Source organism: Pristiophorus japonicus, chromosome 2 (assembly GCF_044704955.1).
Source record: "Pristiophorus japonicus isolate sPriJap1 chromosome 2, sPriJap1.hap1, whole genome shotgun sequence".
In the NCBI taxonomy this organism is placed as follows: Eukaryota; Metazoa; Chordata; class Chondrichthyes; family Pristiophoridae; genus Pristiophorus; species Pristiophorus japonicus.
Window position 1 is genome coordinate 211,602,373 of NC_091978.1, and position 21,266 is coordinate 211,623,638.

A 21,266-nucleotide genomic window follows, 5' to 3' on the forward strand; every position below is an offset into this window, starting at 1 on the left:
TGCTCTGCCATCCACTTCTGCCCAACTGGTCGATATTCTCTGTGTATCTTGCAACCTTTGTAAATTGGTGCATGTAGCTGAAAAGGAAAACTAAATAACACTCTTACAAAAACCATTGTTTCAAATGTTTGACAGAACCAGCATGTATTTTGAATGCTATGTAAAGGTTTTCAGTACTACATTGGAAAGCATACTTAACGCAGAACACTTATGTAATTTATAGGCCCTTCCAGTACTTGACTGTCTAAATATAATGTGCAACATTTTCAGCCTCCAGGAGCCCTAGCGAATGCTTTAAGAGGCCACACAAACAATATTCGGGCAATCTACTGGCAGCAAGTTGTACCACTAGAAGAAATTGCGGTAAGAAATGTACAGAAAAACATTTTATTTACATCAAAGCTTGAAGTTTTGACTAGTGCAGTTATATTATGCTTTGTTTGAGACATTGTATCTGTTTTTGACTAACTCTGAAAATGCTTTTTCAGCTGTATTATTTCCGAGTGGTATGCTGAAAAGGCCAGCTGAAATTTTCTTGCATTAATATTCTATGTAAATGTTATTGCTGCTTGGGCTTGCTTTTCTGTTCATGCCATGATGGCAATCTCCATAAGCAAACAGAATCCCTTATGAACCAAAACCAGTTCCTGTTGCTCCTGTTTTATGGGTTAGCTGCCCATAGCCGTAGTAAACTACTTGGAAAATGCGTGGGATTCTCCCACCGCCTTCAAAGGCAGAAAGTAACACATCAGCAGACCGATGCAGATAGGTTAAAATTGGACAGGGTTTTCTTTTGCAGAAAAGTAACATAAAAGCAAAAAACCACAGGAAAAATATTGATAAAGCAGAATACTTAAAACCAAGAGAATTAGAATCAGCCCACATGGACTTAATGTAACCTTTTCAGAAAGCTGTTCCGAAGAATCTGCTCTCGACAAACTCCTAGAAAATACAGTTCCTGATGGTAGATTGGTGAGAGTTTCTAGCGAAAATCTTTATTGGCCCTGGAATTTCTCAGCAGTGAGACGAAATAGAGACCCATCGAATGTTTCTTGGTTATATGGTATCTTTTCTTTTGGAGAACAAACTAATTTGTTCTGTCCTAAACAAATCTCCCCAGATCTTTTTCACAGTGAGTTGGAGGAAGTGGTTTATCTTTGAGATTTGCTGTAACAGGGCTAGAGATGTTGCCGTCTTTTTCCTCTGGAGCAAATAAGAAAAACTGATGTTACTGTGCCAGTGTTATCTGTGATTTCAATGAGTGACACCGTTAACAACTCCAGTGTTTATATTTATACATAAGCAATCAAAATGTTAACCTTTTCTTTAACGTTTAGATAGACAGCTTATGAACCAAGACCTACTGACAAACTAGTATTCCATTTCTGACATCTTACAGCAGTTGGAAGGCACAACCCCATCTTTGTAGTTGAAATCGAATCATCATATGAAATAACCTAACCGTTCAAAGAATCTGATTTCATTCATTTGGGATCAAAAGCTACCAGGCTTTGACCCAAACACACAATCTTTGGCGGCTATTACATTGTCCCAAGTAAGCACTTGGATTTCACCTTGAGGGTATCAGGTTTTTTTTTAAAGCTAACCATCTATATACATCTTATTAAAAATCTTACATCTGTGTGCACTTCTTGCCTACAAAACCTTATTTCCTGTTTGGCAAACTTTTATATCAACTGTATGCATTATAAATGCCAATGCCCATATTTATAATGGAAACCATTTGTATAAACATGTCTCCCTTGAATTGCCAATCCTACCATTGGGTGGCGCTGTATTATCTATTCACAACAAATTGCTCAAGATGCTTTCTGATCTACGAGAAATTTCTGACAGGTCTTGCACATGGTGCACACTTCCTGTCCACATTAACTTTAATTCCATTAGCACCATTTTTGAGTCACATGAGTTATGTCAACATTTTATCATGAGGAAAGCCTATGCCAATAATTGTCTGTCGCTATTGCAGGTTTTCAGTGAGCTAGGTAACATTGTTGTGCAAATCACCTAGGTGCATTTGATGTTTTGTTTTTTAATTCTAATTTTTAGGTTTGCTGCTACCCTTTTTTAATCAGATAATTATGTGTCTGATTGCCTTGCACTTGATTTTGGACAACTCCCTGCCAGCCCGACCTGTTTGCCACCAATTCCAAGCCTTGAGCCATGGCACACCTCCCTGTTTCCTTTCCTTGGAAGTGGCGGGCAGCCCTTGAGCCGAGCACTCTGGCCTACCCACCCACCCGATTGGTATTCAATTCTCAATTCTCTCGTGTCTCTCCCCCAGACCTTCTGACCCATGAACCAGCCACTCGCACAGAACTCATGCAATATAAATTCAGTTTTAGTGCTCCCTCATACAATGTCACAGGACCATTCGGTGACAATTAGAGGCTTTCTCTTCAAATTGCATCGCCCTGGGCCTTTGTAATTAAATCTTTTGCTTTGGCTCTTGATTTGTTTTTAAAGCTTTAAAATTGTTTATTCTGATGGTACAGTTTAAGCCAAAGAGGGAAGAGCCTTCCAATGGCATTTGATGAAGCCAAGTATTTATGCCACCCCTTCATAGTTTTCAAAGAACGAAGAGAAAAACAAACAATCGAGTTTTTCATAAGTTTTTAAGCTGTTATATGTTAACCTGATGCCCCAATCATTGTATTTGTAATTAACTCATTCTTGCTTTTTTTAAATGCTTACCAGAAATATGTTGACGCACGGGTAAGTTCTTCTTGTTAAATAATCCATCATGCATTGTACCATTTAAGACAATTTTAGTCATGTTCATTATCAGAATATTAACAACGTTGGAACTTTGAGGAACAGGGAAAATCCATTGGGCTCAATAAGCCTGACATTTCATCAACCCCACCTTACCTGCCTTCTACCATATCCCTGAAACCCTTTCTCTCTCCAGAAGTACATGTAATTGTCTCTCGCACCTATTTGTACTGCAGTGGCAGCTGGTGACCTTTTTGACAGGTGAGGCACACGCTATACATAGCCGCATAAATTAATGTGACAAATTTGGATCCCCAATCCCTGATTGTCCCATGTTTAGTTTGAAATAATATATTCCTATGTCTTGGAGCTTATGCTTCCAGTTTTGCACAGACAAATTTCACAACTCACAAAAGAACAGTTTATTGATTACATTGTTTTAATAACAAGGTTACATTTAAAATAACACATACTATAATGTTTGTATTTTGACTTTTGTATATGTTTCAAAAATGTACACTTAGAAGTTCAAGAATACACTAACGTGTGTGAAAAAGCAAAAAATGTTAATTGTCTGGACACTATGGGCCCAAGTTTCCACACGCGCCTAGAACGGCGCAGTCCCGACCTGGACGCCCGTTTTTCGTGCCACAAAGTGCGCCTAAAAAAATCCTCGGTATTCTCCACCTCCCTGCAGGTCCTTTGGCCCTCGGCGCTGCCAGCACGAGCTGTGGGGGGACGGAGCCAGGTCCCTGCGCTGAAAACAGTGCCGGGACCTCTGCACATGCGCTACAGTGAGCACGCAAGTGCAGTAGCTCCAGGCGCCAAACTGTGTGGGAGGGGCCCGAAGCACGCAGTCCCTAGCCCTGGCTGAATGGCCTCACTGGGGCTGCGTGAATAAGGCTCCTCCCACGGCCAGCTCCTGCTTCCTCCCGACTCCCCCCCCCCGACCAGACCCGACACCCGCTCCCCCCTGCCTCCGGACCAGACCCGACACCCGCTCCCCCCTGCCTCCGGACCAGACCCGACACCCGCTCCCCCCCTGCCTCCGGACCAGATCCGACCCCCGCTCCCGCCCCCCCGACCCGACCCGCGCTCCTGTTCCCGCTCCCCGACCCCCCGACTGGACCCGACCCGACCCCCGCTCCTGTTCCCGCTCCCCGCCTCCCCGACCCGACCCACGCTCCTGTTCCCGCTCCCCGCCCCCAACCCGACCCGAGCTCCCGACCCCCGACCCGACCCGACCCGACTCCCACTCCCGGACTGGATCCGACCTGACCTCCCCACCCCCCCCTCTCCCTCTCTCTCTCTCTCTCTCCCCCACCTCCCTCTCTCTCTCTCCCCCCCTCCCTCTCTCTCTCTTCCCCCCGCCCTCTCTATCTCCCCCCACCTCCCCCCTCCCTCTCTCTCTCTCTCTCTCTCTCTCTCTCTCCCCCCCCTCCCTCTCTCTCTCTTCCCCCCCGCCCTCTCTATCTCCTCCCCCCTCCCCCTCTCTCTCTCTCTCTCTCTCTCTCTCTCTCTCTCTCTCTCTCTCTCTTCCCCCCCCCCCCCCCCCCCCCTCTCTCTCTCTCTCTTTCCCCCCCCCCCCTCTCTCTCTCTCTCTCTCTCTCTCTCTCTCTCTTTCCCGCCCCCCCCCCCCCCCGACCCGAACCGAACCTCCCCTCCCCGACCCGACCCAACCCAACGCCACCTACCTGTAAATCTGGTGCTGGGGACGGGCCCTGCCCGAAGTCTCGGGCCGGCCCGTTCAGCCTTCGGTCCCGAAAGGCCTGCCTGAAGCACTTTCACACAGGTAGGAAGATGGTTTATTTAATCTTTTCTTTGCTTATAAATGTTTATTCAGGTTGGATTTATTTGTATAAGTATAAATAAGGATTTATTACAGAATTTAATGACTTTCCTCCCCCCCCCCCACCTCGTTCTGGACGCCTAATTTGTAACCTGCGCCTGATTTTTTAATGTGTAGAACAGGTTTTTTCAGTTCTACAAAAATCTTCACTTGCTCCATTCTACTTTAGTTTGGAGTACGTTTTCACTGCGGAAACTTTCAAATCAGGTGTCAGTGGCCGGACACGCCCCCTTTTTGAAGAAAAAATTTTGTTCCAAAGTAGAACTGTTCTACCTGACTAGAACTGCAGAAAAAAAAATGTGGAGAATTGCGATTTCTAAGATAGTCCGTTCTCCACTAGTTGCTCCTTAAAAATCAGGTGCAAATCATGTGGAAACTTGGGCCCAAAGTGACATGCTACACTTCTGAAAAGGTTGCAGTTGAGCACAACCTCAAAGATTTATTTGCTTCAACAACTTGTCTGTACAATGAGGGAGCACGAACAATCCTGGACTCGTCAATCAAACTGCGTAATAAAGCTTCTGGCGACTGTACGAGAAACCAGCCGAGTGCAGCAGCGGTTTCCAACTGCCCCTTGTTCAGAGTTGAATGCGAGAGATATAAAGGGAAGTAACGATTTCTGGCCCGAAAGCAGAAGTCTGGGACAATTGTTGGTGACTCACCTGACGAGCCGCCCCTGTTATGCTGTTGTGTCTTTTGTTTTATTAACTTATTCCAGAACCCTTTCTCTCTTTGGCTTTTGTTACTGTTCAGTTTTTTTTTAAGATTAGTGTCGGTATTTCTCAGAATTTCTTAATTTAAATCATCAAATAACTTGGTCAGTGTGCAGTATTTTATTGCTGGTATTGAAATATTCTTGGGTGGTCATGTCTCATTCCTCGAATTGGTTTACCTGGGTTAAGAACTAGGTGACTTATACAGGTGGATATTAATCAACAAGTACTTGTAAAATGCTTTGCTTCTGGTCATATGATTGTGCAAACACATGTGCTCATACTTGTGGTTGTATTCGCTTGAGTGTATTTGTGATGTATAAAATAGTGTACTTTAATATTTAATGTACTGACTTGCAATGCAGGCACGTGAACCCTAGTAAATGATGAGTAGAAAAGATGGAGAAATGTTTCCACCTTGACCATAGGATGATGCAACTTTGGAATCCAACTTGTCCATCTGTAAAAACTTTTCTTTAAGTGGGGCCAGTTAACAAGAAGAAGAACTACTTGTATTTATATAGCGCCTTTAATATAGTAAAATCACCCAAGGCGCTTCGCAGGAGTGTTGTAAAACAAAAATTTGACATCGAACCCCAAGTTAGGGCAGATGACCAAAAGCTTGGTCAAAGAGGTAGATTTTAAGGAGCGTCTTAAAGGAAGAAAGAGAGGTAGAGAGGCGGAGAGGTTTAGGCAGGGAATTTCAGAGCTTAGGGCCAAGGCAGCTGAAGGCGTAGCCACCGATGGCCGAGCGATTATAATCAGGGATGCTCAAGAGGGCAGAATTAGAGGAGCGCAGACATCTCGAGGCGGGGGGGGGGGGGGTGGTTTGTGGGGCTGAAGGAGATTAGAGATGGGGAGGAGTGAGACCATGGAGTGATTTGAAAACAAGGATAAGAATTTTGAAATTGAGCTGTTGCTTAACCAGGAGCCAGTGGAGATCAGCGAGCACAGGGGTGATGGATGAACAGGACTTGGTGTGAGTTAGGACACGGGCAGCCGAGTTTTGAAAGACCTCAAGTTTACGTAGGGTAGAATGTGGGAGGCCAGAAAGGAGTGAGTTAGAATAGTCAAGTCTAACAAGGCATGGAAGAGGGGTTCAACATCAGATGAGCTGATGCAGGGGTGAAGACAGGCAATGTTACGGTATTGGAAATAGGCGGTCTTAGTTATGCCGCGAATATGTGGTCAGAAGCTCATTTCCGGGTCAAATATGACACCAAGGTTGCAAATGGTCTGGTTCAGCCTCAGACAGATGCTCGGGAGAGTGATGGAGTCGGTGGCTAGGGAACAGTGTTTGTGGCGGGGACCAAAGACAATGACTTTGATCTTCCCAATATTTCATTGGAGAAAATTTCTTCTCATCCAGTACTGGTGTTGGACAAGCAATCTGACAATTTAGAGACCGTGTAGAGGTCGCGAGAAGTGGTGGTGAGGTGTAGAGCTAGTTGTTGTCAGCGTACATGTGGAAACTGAAGTCGTGTTTTTGGATGATGTCAAGGGGCAGCACGTAGATGAGAAATAGGAGGTAGCCAACAATAGATCCTTGGGGGATACCAGAGGTAACAATGCGGGAGTGGAAAGAGAAACCATTGCAGATGATTTTCTGGCTGCGATTAGACAAGAATGGAACCAGGCGAGTGCAGTCCCACCCAGCTGGACGATGGTGGGAGAGGAGATATTGTGGTCAACCGTTTCAAAGGCTGCACATGGGTCAAGAAGGACGAGGAGGGATAGATTACCTTTGTCACAGTCACAAAGGATGTAATTTGTAATTTTGAGAGCCGTTTCGATACTGTGGCAGGGACGGAAACCGGATTGGATGGATTCAAACATGGAGTTGCGGGAAAGATGGGTACGGATTTGGGAGACGACGGCATGTTAAAGGACTTTGGAGAGGAAAGGGAGGTTGCAGATGGGGCAATATTTTGCAAGGACAGTGAGTCAAGGGTTTTTTTTGAGGAGAGGAATGATGATGGCAGATTTGAAGGAGAGGGGGACAGTAGCTGAGGAGAGAGAACCGTTAATGTCTGCTAACGCGGGAGCCAGAAAAGGAAATTGGGTGGTCAGCAGTTTGGTAGCAATAGGGTCAATGGAGCAGGAAGTGTGTCTCAGTTGAGTGTCAGCTATGGCTCAGTGGGTAGCACACTCGCCTTATGAGTCAGAGGTTGTGGGTTCAAGTACCACTCCAGGGACTTGAGTACAAAAAATCTAGGCTGACACTCCAGTGCAGGGCTGAGGGAGTGCTGCACTGTCAGAGGTGCTGCCTTTAGGATGAGACGTTAAACCGTGGTCTTGTCTGCGCTCTCAAGTGGACGTAAAAGATCCCATGGCACTATTTCGAAGAAGAGCAAGGAAGTTATCCCCAGTATCCTTGCCAATATTTATCCTTCAATCAAAATCAAAAAACAGATTATCTGGTCATTATCACATTGCTGTTTGTGGGAGCTTGCTTGTGTGCAAATTGACTGCTGCATTTCCTACATTACAACAGTGACTACACTTCAAAAGTGCTTCATTGGCTGTAAAGTGCTTTGAGACGTCTGGTGGTCATGAACGGCGCTATAGAAATCCAAGTTTTTCTTTTAAGGACAAGATGAGCGTGGAGAGGTCAAGAGGGGAGATCGGAGAGAAACTGGAAAACGGTTCAGGGCTAGGGCAGGGGAGAAAACTTAGATTAAGTTTGGCCCTGTGGGCGAAGGGAAGTGGCAGAGGCAGCTGATCGGATGGTCTCAATCTTAAAGCCAAAGAACATGCATCAAATGCACAGAACCAGTATTGAGATTTGTGGGGCCCCCAAATAGGGTTATCATGGAACCACCCCACCCCCTTGCTCATTATATAGTCTGCTGCTTTCAGACTGCCATTGATCCTGATAACACTCCTGTGAAACACCTTGAGATGTTTTACTACTTTAAAGGCGCTATATAAATGTATGTTGTTGATGAAAATGTGGCACACGCACCCCTAAAATGTTAAATATTTAATTGGATTAATTCAAGGTGCAGTCTGACCAGAGCATGTGCAGTTTGAACACCGCTTCCTCTGACTTCTACCATTCTGGCTATGTATGTCAATGTTTTGTTGGCTTTACTGCTCTGCATTGGCTGGACATGTTGAGCAGTATGTTTACTAAGACTCCCAAGTCTCTTTCAGCTTCCTTAGTTTCTTATCCATTTCAGGGGTTTATCATGAATCTCCACAGCTTTGAGCTTAACTAATAATCTTTTGTGTGGAACGTTTTGTCAAATTCCTTTTGCTAGTCTGGGTACTTTGCCTCATGTGGCTTTCCACAAACCATTTGGGATGTCACTTCCTCAAGACGAGTGGTCAAGCAGCACCTTTGCCTTCTGAAATCATGTTGCCTGCTGTTTGTTAGGTCCTCCAGAAGTGAAGTAACGAAGGTCATATCTCCCCTCTATCATTTCCCAGATGAGAAGGTGGGTCATCTTGCAGCCAGATCTTCCAATGAGTTTCTCTAACCAAATGCTGAGGAGGTGTGCAAGAGAGGCCAGTGTAGTTATCCATCCCCTCCCCGGATCAGATTATTTTCCATTCGTCATTTGGCAGCAAATAGTACATGGGACCATCACCAACCACTTTGTCTAATGACATGCTTTTTACAAAGTGATTATCTGCACAAACATTTTTGTGACCTTCTGCACATGCATGCTGTCACCAAGGTCCGGTCGTGCAGGCGCAGTTCCCCACAGTTGTGGCTGCAGTTCAGCATGGGCCAGGGTTCGGCGCCGTGGGAGAAGGCAGGCCCTTCACTAGATACATGGCGAGAAGTGGAGGGGAGGAGAGGGAGAGATCTGAGGGAGAGGGATTCGGGGGGCGGGGGTGGGGGGGGGTGTTGGTGAAGGAAGAGGAGAGGTCAGGAACTTGGGAAGGGAGGAGGTTAGGAACTTGGGCGGTGGGGACAGGAACTTGTTTGGGGAAGTGGGGGGAAGATCTTAACCCGCGAGGGTGAGCCCTGCCTGTTCTATCTTATCCTCTAAGGGGACCAATCAGAGCCTTTGGTGTTGCAAATAAACGCATCCTACTTTTTACTTGCAGTTTAAAACCCGCATTGCATTAATCATCAAAGGATTAAAGTTGGGAGCCAGAAAATGTGAATATTTACAACATCCATCAGGGGGTAAAAATCTCCCTTTCATTGTAGTTATTAACATTTATCATTTTTGTTATACTTTCTGATTTAATTAATCTGTTTACTTTAATAGGCCATGCTGAATCAAAGTATTGGAATACTGCAAAACTCCGCAGCAGATTTAAAGGTAAATCATTTAATGTGTTTTGTCGATACATTCTTTCATTGTTGAAAATTCAATAGATTATTTATTTTGAAATTGCATTTTCTTGGCTCTTTTTCCTCGTTTTGTGCCCTGTTCTGGATTAGGCAACGCTGAATGAAATGCTGGATGGGGGAACCTGCTTTCAGCTCTGCCTATGTTACTATTGAGCTATCCTTTTTTGAAAATGGTTGCTCCTAGGCCGGCAGTTCCATAAGCTCCTCATTGCTTCACCTCTATGGGAATTTGCTGCCATCCTTTGTCCTTTCTCTCCCAAATCTCCTCACTTCCACTGTTCAAGTTCTGCTGGCTCTTTTAGTTGATGCATTTTAGCCTTAACTACAAGTTAGCTACAAGTTAACTGCTATTTTAAACCGCCATTACCGCCATTTGGAGTATAATGTTGGAAAATGTGAGGTCATGCACTTTGGCAGAAAAAATCAAAGAGCAAGTTATTATTTAAATGGAGAAAGATTGCAAAGTGCTGCAGTCCAGTGGGACCTGGGGGTACTTGTGCATGAAACACAAAAGGTTAGTATGTAGGTATAGCAAGTGATCAGGAAGGCCAATGGAATCTTGGCCTTTATTGCAAAGGGGATGGAGTATAAAAGCAGGGAAGTCTTGCTACAGTTGTACAGGGTATTGGTGAGGCCACACCTGGAATACTGTGTGCAGTTTTGGTTTCCATATTTACAAAAGGATATACTTGCTTTGGAGGCAGTTCAGAGAAGGTTCACAAGGTTGATTCCAGAGATGAAGGACGTTGAGTAGGTTGAGCCTCTACTCATTGGAATTTAGAAGAATGAGAGGAGATCTTATCGAAACGTATAAGATTATGAGGGAACTTGACGAGGTGGATGCAGAGAGGATGTTTGCACTGATAGGGGAGACTAGAACTAGAGGGCATAATCTTAGAATAAGGGGCCACCATTTAAAACTGAGAGGAGGAGAAATTTCTTCTGAGGATTGTAAATCTGTGGAAGGTGCTGCCTCAGAGAACTGTGGAGGCTGGGACATTGAATAAATTTAAGACAGAAACAATATGGGAATAAGGGTTTATGGAAAGCCGGCAGGAAAGTGGACCTGAGTCCATGATCGAATCAACCATGATTTTATTGAATGGAGGAGCAGGCTCAAGGGGCTGTATGGCCTACTCCTGTTCCTATTTCTTATGTTCTTATTGCCCTTCCCCCAACCCCAATGCCTGCTCTCTGCTTCTCTCACTGAGCTGCCCGGAGCTCTTCTCAAATTTGGCTTCTGAATTCTTGAACTTCTCTGGACGTCAAGACTATGCCTTTACACTAGACTGCACTGGATTACACTGTTACTATGTCTCTGATTTACTGTTGTGCTGCTAAAATCTTTAAGTCACTTTTGGTCAGCAACAGCTCTTCCCCACTGCTGCTGTTCTCTGCTGAGCCTGTGACTGGCTAATTCGTTCTACTAATTTTCAGCTTTGGTTTCTGGCTAGTTTACATTTCTCTGCCGCTTCTGATCTAGGATGACCTCCAATTTTGCCATCTTTCTGCCCCACAACCAATTCTACACATTCCCCCTCAATCCTCGTTCAGATGGAAATAACCTCCATCCTCCAGTTCGTCGATGGTCCATGCCAACTCCACCCTACCTTTGTCAACTTAGTCCCTCTAAGGAACTTCTGATTTTAACTCTTGACTCCCTCGTATTGTCACCAACCTATTCCCTGTTAGTACCAGGAAAAATGCATCCTTATAAATTACTACAAAACCAGGCCTATGTAACTTGAGTTTTTCTCTGTGTCCATTCATGTGCGCATTTTAACTGCCCCTCAAGACCTGAGACGATCATTTCTATTTCCACTTTTTTCTCCCTTTTTCTTTTCTCTCTATCCCTTCCTGACCACTCTCTCCTGTCGTTATGCCTCCTTTGATTTTTCCTCTCTCGCGTACTCTGCCCTCCCAAATCCCTACCTTAACTCTTCATTACTTTTCGACCGTCCTACTCTCATGCCACAGTCCCTTTACTCCCTCTTAGATAATACTATAGTTTCCCTCTGTTACCCTCTTGGCATCATCCAAAGGGCCCTTTGAGGAACTTGTCACTGCCTCCACACGAGCAGGAACACCAACTATCCCGTCCTACTCCCTCGCCGACCTTCTCACCCAGCACATCCGCTGGGACTAATCTTTCCAATTTCCTCCCTGTCCAACTCCGATGCCAGCCCTGTGGATTCTGGCAGTGGGTCAGCCATCACCGACCCTCTCCCGCCAGAATGTTTATTCACATGTGAACAAGGCCCTTGCTATTCATGAGCTTATCGTTGATGATTGCCTTGACATTATGGTCCTGATGGAAACCTGGTTGAGGGGTGATGGCACCTTAGCCCTAAATGAAGCTTCTCCACCTGGTTATACCTTCCACCATTTGCCTGTCCAGACCCCCGTGATGACAGTGTGGTTCTCATCACCATAACGCACCTTGGTCAGTTCCCCTACTCCTCAAGCGCTTTCTCCTCCTTTGAGCATCTCACCTTGTTTTACCCCTCGCATCTCTCATTTAAAATCCTTGTTCCCTCCCACCCAGCCAAGGATCATAAAAATAATGGTGCAGAAATTGCGGTCAGAGGCTTCCCGTGGGCGGAAACCTCCGACCTGAAAAAATCCGGGAGTTTCAGCGACCTGCGGTCCTGGGCCTCTGCATGTAAGTCTGTGTAGAGGCCCATGTATCTCGAGGGCGCAGGCATTTCACAAGCGTCCCTGAGATCATGTGGGCCGGCCTGACCAATGAAAGTAGGAGGAGCCCCATTCATACTTGATGAGTTCTGTTTGTATGGAGCTGCCATAAGTATGAATGGGAATACCCTAAAGATACACAAACACAATAAATAGATTTTAAAAACACATTTATATTTAAAATGAATTAAAATGCTATTTAATTATTTTTTTAATGATTGTTTTGAAAATAAAAATTAATGTTTTAACGGGGCTAAAAATTAGCTTATCTTAATGGACAGAGTTTTAATATATAAAAGAGTGGGATCCTCTAGGGAAGAGTGATCATAACCTGGTACAAATTTAGTTTTGAGATGAGAAAGCTAGGTCTCAAACTAGTGTTGTGAACTAAATAAAGGCAATTACAAAGGTATTAAGGCAGAGTTGGTGAAAGTGGACTAAGAAAATCCATTAAAGGGTAAGACGGTAGATGAGCAGGGGCAGACATTTAAGGAGATATTTCATAACTGTCAGCAAAGATGAGGATCCAACGAACAGGGTGGATAAAGGGGAACCAAGTGCCACATAAAAGGTTCCTGCACAAGATAAGAGTTCATGGGGTTGGGGGTAATATATTAGCATGGATAGAGGATTGGCTAACTTACAGAAAACAGAGAGTCGGGATAAATGGGTCATTTTCAAGTTGGTAAACTGTAACTAGTGGGGTGCCACAGGGATCAGTGCTGGAGCCTCAACTATTTACAATCTATATTAATGACTTGGATGAAAGGACCGAGTGTAATGTAGCCAAATTTGCTGATACAAAAATAGGTGAGAAAGCAAGTTGTGAGGAGGATGCAAAGAATCTGCAAAGGGATATAGATCGACTAAGTGAGTGAGAAAATATTTGGCAGATGGAGTATAATGTGGTAAAATGTGAGTTATCCATGTTGGTCGGAAAAATAAAAAAGCTAATTATTATTTAAATGGTGAGAGATTACAACATGCTGAGGTACAGAGGGATCTGGGGGTCCTTGTACATAAAACACAAAAAGTTAGCATGCAGGTACAGCAAGTCATTCAGAAAGCAAATGGAATGTTGGCCTTTATTGCAAGGGGGATGGAGTGTAAAAGTAGGGAAGTACAGGGCGTTAGTGAGACCACACTTGGAGTACTGCATATAGTTTTGTTCTCCTTATTTAAGGAAGAATATACTTGCTTTGGAGGCAGTTCAGAGAAGGTTCATGAGATTGATTCCTGAGATGGAGGGATTGTCTTGTGAAGCAAAGTTAGGCCTATACTCATTAGAGTTTAGAAGAATGAGAGATGATCTTATTGAAATGTATCAGATTCTGACGGGATAGATGCAGAGAGGATGTTTCCCCTCATGGGGGAATCTAGAACTAGGGGGCATAATTTCAGAATGAGGGGTCACCCATTTAAAATGAAAATGAGGAGGAATTTCCCCTGAGGGTCGTGAATCTTTAGAATTCTCTGCCCCTAAGAGCTGTGAAGACTGGGTCATTGAATATATTTAAGATGGAGATAGACAGATGTTTGAATGATGAGGGAGTCGAGGGTTATGGGGGTGAGGGGGCAGGGAAGTGGAGTTGGGGCCAAGATCAGATCAGCCATGATCTTATTGAATGGTGGAGCAGGCTCGAGGGGCCAAATGGCTTACTCCTACTCCTATTTCTTATGTTATGTAAAAGCAGGCCACCAAACTTAAGAATTTCAAGGGCATTCACTGGCAGATAGTTGGGCAAATATGCCAATTCTCCGACAGTGAATGTCCATTTCTGTAAGATATGTACGATCTGTCAAAAGAATTCTTGACCGATCGCAAGTTCCAGATTTCGGCACGTGCACAGTGCGTGCCTAAACCCACGCGGAGCTCCCACGGGCGCATGTACACCTCATATGCTCCCGTAGGGACTGCAAATTCAGCCCCTAGATAATAGAGATATCTTCACTGCTTTCCTCCCTCAGTCTTCGCATCAACCTAAGTGATTCCACCCTACATCTCAATTCATTATACTCCTCTGAGTTCACTGCCCTCCTTTCAAAAATGTAATGTTCTTACACAAAAATTAGACCAAAACTAGGGGCCATAAATATAAGATAATCATTAATAAATCCAGTCGTGAATTCAGGTGAAACTTCTTTACCCAGAGAATGGTTAGAATGTTGAATTCGCTACCATAAATAATCTTTCAGGCGAATAGCATAGATGTATTTAAGGGAAAGCTAGAGAAACACATGAGAGATAAAGGAATAGAAGGTTATGCTGATAGTTAGATGAAGAAGGTGAGAGGAGGCTCGTGTGGCACAAGTATGGATCGAATGGCCTGTTTCTGTGCTGTACATTCTATGTAATTTCTGTTACTTTCCACAGATTAAAGTGGAAGGTATAATTAATGCTGTTGAAGCAACTCAGTCCCTAATCAACAACAATGGTACCATCATTGTAAAGCAGGTAATGTGTTCTTGACCTTTTACCAGAATATGCCATCTTTAGCGTATAAAATGTGGACCATGTGATGAAAACGAGCTACATGCTTACTCTGCTTTAAATTACCAATGACATTTTCTAAAATGCATATCTCTCCCAGGAAATCCGTCATTACGTCAAGACTTTAACTGGCTACTTCAATGAATATGTCGAGTGGACCAAGGACACTGTGAGTATTGTCGTGCCTGTGTTACGTTTAAGGAAGCTTCGTCTTTCGAATATTGTTTTGCCATATTTATTTTGATGGCTTTTCATCAGTTAGTTGCAAGTCTAGTGCGATTTTTAACTCACTAGTACTGCTTTACATGAGCTAACCTAATGTTTCAAAATACTGAAATGTTTTTGTGTGGAGCCGGTTAAAGAAAGGTTAATCAAAATCATTGGCCCTGAAATTCCATTCGAGCTCTTCCCAAGGGCAAACAACAGAAAAAGAGAAAAAAGATGCACACTTACCTGTTGCTGCCGCGCCTGTTGGAACTTCTGAGCCTGAGGCCTCCCGTGACTGCGCGTCGCAGTATGTGCACATGGGGATGTGCCCAGGCCGGGATCTGGAGACAGCAGCCAATCAGGTGAAGTATAGATTCTCATTCATAGTAATCGGGGTTCCGTAAGTCTGGAACTCCTATTACTGTGAATGAGGAAACCCCCCATCCCCAAACACCCAACACACAAATAAAAAATAGAAAATAAACTACATATTTAAATTAAAGTTCATTTAAATTAAAGTTCTTTTAAAAAAGAGTCGGGAAAATATTTTTTATATAAGTTTTTTTAATGAAGCCTTAAAATAAACTTACCGTAGTGGGGAGGGTTTTTAAAAATAAAATGTGTTTTTATAACTTTATTTTTATGTTTGTGTATTTTCAAACACTTGTGCCTGTAAAAGTAGGCTATACGCCTGTTTTTTCAGGCGCAAGATTTTAATGGACATTTGCAGGGCAAGATATTTGTCAATATCGGAAATCTTGTCCTCACTCCTGATCTGCGGATGATCTATCAGGCCAGAAACTTGCGTGCTGAAACCCGGCTTTTCCGATGCCTTCCCGGGTCCATAGGAACTTCGTACGGACCCAGGACATGGGAATTTCAGGGCCAATATCTCTAAATCTCATAAGGACTTTTCTTCTCTCCCCTCCTCTAATTTATTTTTTTGTCTTTAATCACCTCTTGTTTCTATTATTTGATTGATAGCCTTCTCACTTTTATTGTTTTTATTTATTCCATCCTATTTTCATTGTTATTTCCATTTGTAGCTTACACTTCCGTATGTTTCGAAGGAACCGTTCTGGGGAATAATTAAAGCAAGTTTTCTGAGATCCCAATACGCACAAGTAGTTGCAAGTTTAAAAAAAAATTCCAGCACATTCTCCTTGTGCTTTCATCATGTCATTGCTATTCGAGAGAGTGAATAGGTGACTTGGTACTTTGCTGACCTTCCTTCAGCTGCTTGCAATCTGTCTTGTACTAAGCTCTGCACGCCCATCACCCCATTCCTCGCAAATCTATACTGGGTTCCTGTAGCTCCATGCATTAAATTTTAAATCTCTGAGGTTGAAATTCTTTAAGCCCTTTTTTTGTGCATGAAATTGCACTAGTCTACAGAGTGTGCACCCCAACCAAGAGGTCAGAGGTCAGTCAGAAATTGGGCCTCTGGCCTCATTAACTTCAACTAGGCGACCTACTGGCACGTGTTGTGCCTCGACAGGAAGCTCACGCATTTGATAGAGGTGAATGACGGGCTGGTTACCATGAAGGGTGGGGGGTGGAATAGCAATGGGGTGGGGGAGAAGGTATTTAATCAGCAGCACTGTAGAGTCGGGGATGCACTGTTGCTCCTACTGGCACCTCATGAACATTTTTTACAAGTTAAATTTTTTTAATGCGCCTTTTGATGGGGGCTGCAACGACTACTGCTGAGGGATCCTGTAGTGAGCAGGTCCAGCCTGCTTCGTTTATCGGAATCCAATCTATGCCATGGAACTTGAAACAGATGTTAGGCCCCTCATTTGCATATGCCTGTGTTAAGCGGACGCTGGGGGACGCCTGAAAAATGGCCTGAAATAATATCCAGTCGGCTATTTTCCAGGCATCCTTGGGGCGCAAAAATTGTTCTCCAAAATTGGCCCTCGTGTCAATTTTAAGTTGGGAAACGGACACAAGTTAGAAACATAGAAAACATAGAAAATAGGTGCAGGAGTAGGCCATTTGGCCCTTCAAGCCTGCTCCACCATTCAATAAGATCATGCTTTCTCTCCATACCCCTTGATCCCTTTAGCCGAAAGGGCCATATCTATCTCCCTCTTGAATATATCCAATGAACTGGCATCAACAACTCTCTGTGGCAGGGAATTCCACACGCTAACAACTCTGAGTGAAGAAGTTTCTCCTCATCTCAGTCCTAAACGGCCTGCCCTTATCCTAATACTGTGTCCCCTGGTTCTGGACTTCCCCAACATCGGGAACATTCTTCCCGCATCTAGCCTGTCCAGTCCAGTCAGAATCTTATATGTTTCTATGAGATCCCCTCTCATTCTTCTGAACTCCAGTGTATAAAGGCCTAGTTGATCCAGTCTCTCCTCATATGCCAGTCCAGCCATCCCTGGAATCAGTCTGGTGAACCTTCGCTGCACTCCCTCAATAGCAAGAACGTCCTTCCTCAGATTAGGAGACTAAAACTGAACACAATATTCCAGGTGGGGCCTCACCAAGGCCCTGTACAACTGCAGCAAGACTTCCCTGCTCCTATACTCAAATACCCTTACTATGAAGGCCAACATATACCATTCCCCTTCTTCACCGCCTGCTGTACCTGCATGCCAACTTTCAATGACTGATGAACCATGACACCCAGGTCTCGCTGCACCTGCCCTTTTCCTAATCTGCTGCCATTCTGATAATCTGCCTTCGTGTTTTTGCCCCCAAAATAGATAACCTCACATTTATCCACATTATACTGCATCTGCCATGTATTTGCCCACTCGCCTAAACTGTCCAAGTCACCCTGCAGCCTCTTAGCGTCCTCCTCACAGCTCACATCACCACCCAGTTTAATGTCATCTGCAAACTTGGAGATATTACACTCAATTCCATCATCTATATCATTAATATATATTGTAAAGAGCTGGGGTCCCAGCACTGAGCCCTGTGGCACTCCACTAGTCACTGCCTGCCATTCTGAAAAAGACCCGTTAATCCCGACTCTCTGCTTCCTGTCTGCCAACCAGTTCTCTATCCACGTCAGTACATTATCCCCAATACCGTGTGCTTTGATTTTGCACACCAATCTCCTGTGTGGGACCTTGTCAAAAGCCTTTTGAAAGTCCAAATACACCACATCCACTGGTGTTCTCCCTTGTCCATTCTACTAGTTACATCCTCAAAAAATTCCAGCAGATTTGTCAAGCATGATTTCCCTTTCATAAATCCATGCGGAATTGGACCAATCGTATCACTGCTCTCCAAATGCGCTGCTATTTCATCCTTAATGATTGATTCCAACATTTTCCCTACCACCGATGTCAGGCTAACCAGTCTACAATTACCTGTTTTCTCCCTCCTTTTTTAAAAAGTGGTGTTACATTAGCAACCCTCCAGTCCATAGGAACTGATCCAGAGTCGATAGACTGTTGGAAAATTTTCACCAATGCATTCACTATTTCTAGGGCCACTTCCTTAAGTACTCTGGGATGTAGACTATCAGGCCCTGGAGATTTATCGGCCTTCAATCCCGTCAATTTCCCTAACACAATTTCCCGTCTAATAAGGATAACCTTCAGTTCCTCCTTCTCACTAGACCTCGGTCCCCTAATATATCCAGAAGGTAATTTGTGTCTTCCTTTCTGAAGACAGAACCAAAGTACGTGTTCAGTTGGTCTGCCATTTCTTTGTTCCCCATTATAAATTCACCCGAATCTGACTGCAAGGGACCTACGTTTGTCTTCACTAATCTTTTTCTCTTCACATATCTATAGAAGCTTTTGCAGTCAGTTTTTATGTTTCCGGCAAGCTTCCTCTCATACTCCATTTTCCCCCTCTTAATTAAACCCTTTGTCCTCCTCTACTGAATTCTAAAATTCTCCCAGTCCTCCGGTTTGCAGCTTTTTCTAGCTAATTTGTATGCCTCTTCTTTGGAGTTAATACTATTCTTAATTTCCTTTGTTAGCCACGGTTGAGCCACCTTCCCCGTTTTATTTTTACTCCAGACAGGGATGTGCAATTTCTGAACTTCGTCCATATGATCTTTAAAGGTTTGCCATTGCCTATCCACCATCAACTCTAAGTATCATTTGCCATCTTCAAATCCCTCCAGGAAGCCCAACCTCCCTCAGATATATTTTCCTTCCCATACCTTGTCGTCTTCTGACTCTGTCTACCATTGGTAGCGGAATATCCAGTTACCTCGGTCCTACAGTCCAGAACCCCTCCTTTAAACCTGTAATATAGACAACTGAAGAACAACAAGGCCTTGGGAGCAGATGGAATCCCCGCCGAAGCACTAAATCACGGCGGAGAAACACTACTGGCATGAATCCAGGAACTCAATTCTCTTATTTGAAAGGAGGAGAGCATGCCAGGGGAGCTCGGGCGCTGTAATTGTGCCCATCTTCAAGAAAGGTGACCAGTCCGACTGCAGTAACTACAGAGGAATTTCCCTGCTGTCTGCCACAGGGAAAGTCATCGCAAGAATCCTCCTCAATCGCCTTCTCCCAGTGGCTGAAGAGCTGCTTCCAGAGTCGCAATGTGGATTCCGCCCACTAAGGGACACGTTGGACCTGATCTTCACCGCACATCAAATTCAAGAAAGAATCAGGGAGCAGCACCAACCTCTGTACATGGCCACCTTTGACCTCATAAAAGCCTTTGACACTGTCAACCGGGAGGGAATATGGAGTGTCCTCCTCAAATTCGTCTGCCCTCAAAAGTTCGTCGCCATCCTCCACCTGTTTCACGATGACATGCAAGCCGTGATCCTGACCAACTGATCCACCACAGACCCAATACACGTGCGGACCGGGGTCAAGCAAGGCTGTGTCATCGCACCAACACTCTTCTCGATCTTCCTTGCTACAATGCTCCATCTCGCCCTCAATAAACTCCCTGCTGGAGTGGAGCTAATCTACAGAACAAACGGGAAACTGTTCAACCTCCGTCACCTCCAGTCCAGATCCAAGGTTGTCCCATCCTCATCATTGAATTACAGTATGCAGACGTTTGCGCACACTCGGAGGTCGAACTCCAAACCATTGTCATCACTTCACCGAAGCGTACGAGAATATTGGTGTTACATTAACCATCTGTAAGACAAAGACCAGACCCTCAAAACTGCCACCAAGCTCATGATCTACAGGGCTGTAGTAATACCCGCCCTCCTGTATGGCTCAGAGACATGGATCATGTACAGCAGACACATCAAGTCGCTGGAGAGATGCCACCAACGATGTCTCCGCAAGATCCTACAAATCCCTTAGGAGGATAGACGCACCAACATCAGCATCCTCGGCCAGGCCAACATCCCCAGCATTGAAGCACTGACCACACTTGATCAGCTCTGCTGGGCAGGCCACATTGTTTGCATGCCTGACACAAGACTCCCAAAGCAAGTGCTCTACTCTGAACTCCTTCATGGCAAATGAGTCAAAGGTGGGGTGGGCAGAAGAAATATTACAAGGCAACCCTCAAAGCCTCCCCACTGACACCTGGGAGTCCCGGGTCAGAGACCGCCCTAAGTGGAGGAAGTGCATCCAGGAGGGCGCTGAGCACCTCGAGTCTCATCTCCAAGAGCATGCAGAAAACAAGCTCTGTGGAAAGAACATGTGACAAACCAGTCCCACCCACCCCTTCTCTCAATGACTATCTGCCCCACCTGTGACAGATGCTGTGGTTCTCATATTGGACTGTTCAGCCACCTAAGAACTCATAAGAATGAAAGCAAGTCTTCCTCGATTCCAAGGGACTGCTTATGATGAAGACAAAGGTACTCTATCAACCCGCCCCTGCCACATAGTACTGTCCCCCCGATTCTCAAGATTCATGACGAGGTCTTGGACAACATGGACCATTTTCCATACCTCGGAAGCCTACTGTCAACAAGGGCAGATATCGCTGACTAAGTCCAACACCGCCTTCAGTGTGCCAGTGCAACCTTCAGTCGCCTGAGGAAGAGGCTTTTTGAAGACCAGGGCCTCAACCCTGGCACCAAGCTCATGGTCTTCAGAGCAGTAGTGATACCCACCCTCCTGTATGGCTCACAGACATGGACTATGTACAGCAGGCACCTCAAAACACTGGAGAAGTACCACCAACATTGCCTCCGCAAGATCTTGCAAATCCATTGGCAGGGTAGGCGCACCAACGTTGGTGTTCTCGCTCAGGCCAGCGTCGCAGCATTGACCACGTTCGATCAGCTCCAATGGATGGGTCACATTCTCCGCATGCCCTATACTAGACTCCCAAAACAAGTGCTCTACTCAG

The 21,266-nt window shown here is 44.8% G+C and overlaps 1 protein-coding gene across 1 annotated transcript in view; it reads left to right on the top strand.

Moving 5' to 3' along the window:
* Positions 1-21,266, top strand: part of prom1a (prominin 1a) — a 207,660-nt gene that overhangs the window by 145,181 nt on the left and 41,213 nt on the right. Inside the window, exons 18-21 of the mRNA XM_070861197.1 lie at positions 271-363; positions 9,525-9,578; positions 14,679-14,759; positions 14,896-14,964. Coding sequence (XP_070717298.1) covers positions 271-363; positions 9,525-9,578; positions 14,679-14,759; positions 14,896-14,964 — 297 coding nt within the window. The remainder of the gene's footprint in view (positions 1-270; positions 364-9,524; positions 9,579-14,678; positions 14,760-14,895; positions 14,965-21,266) is intronic.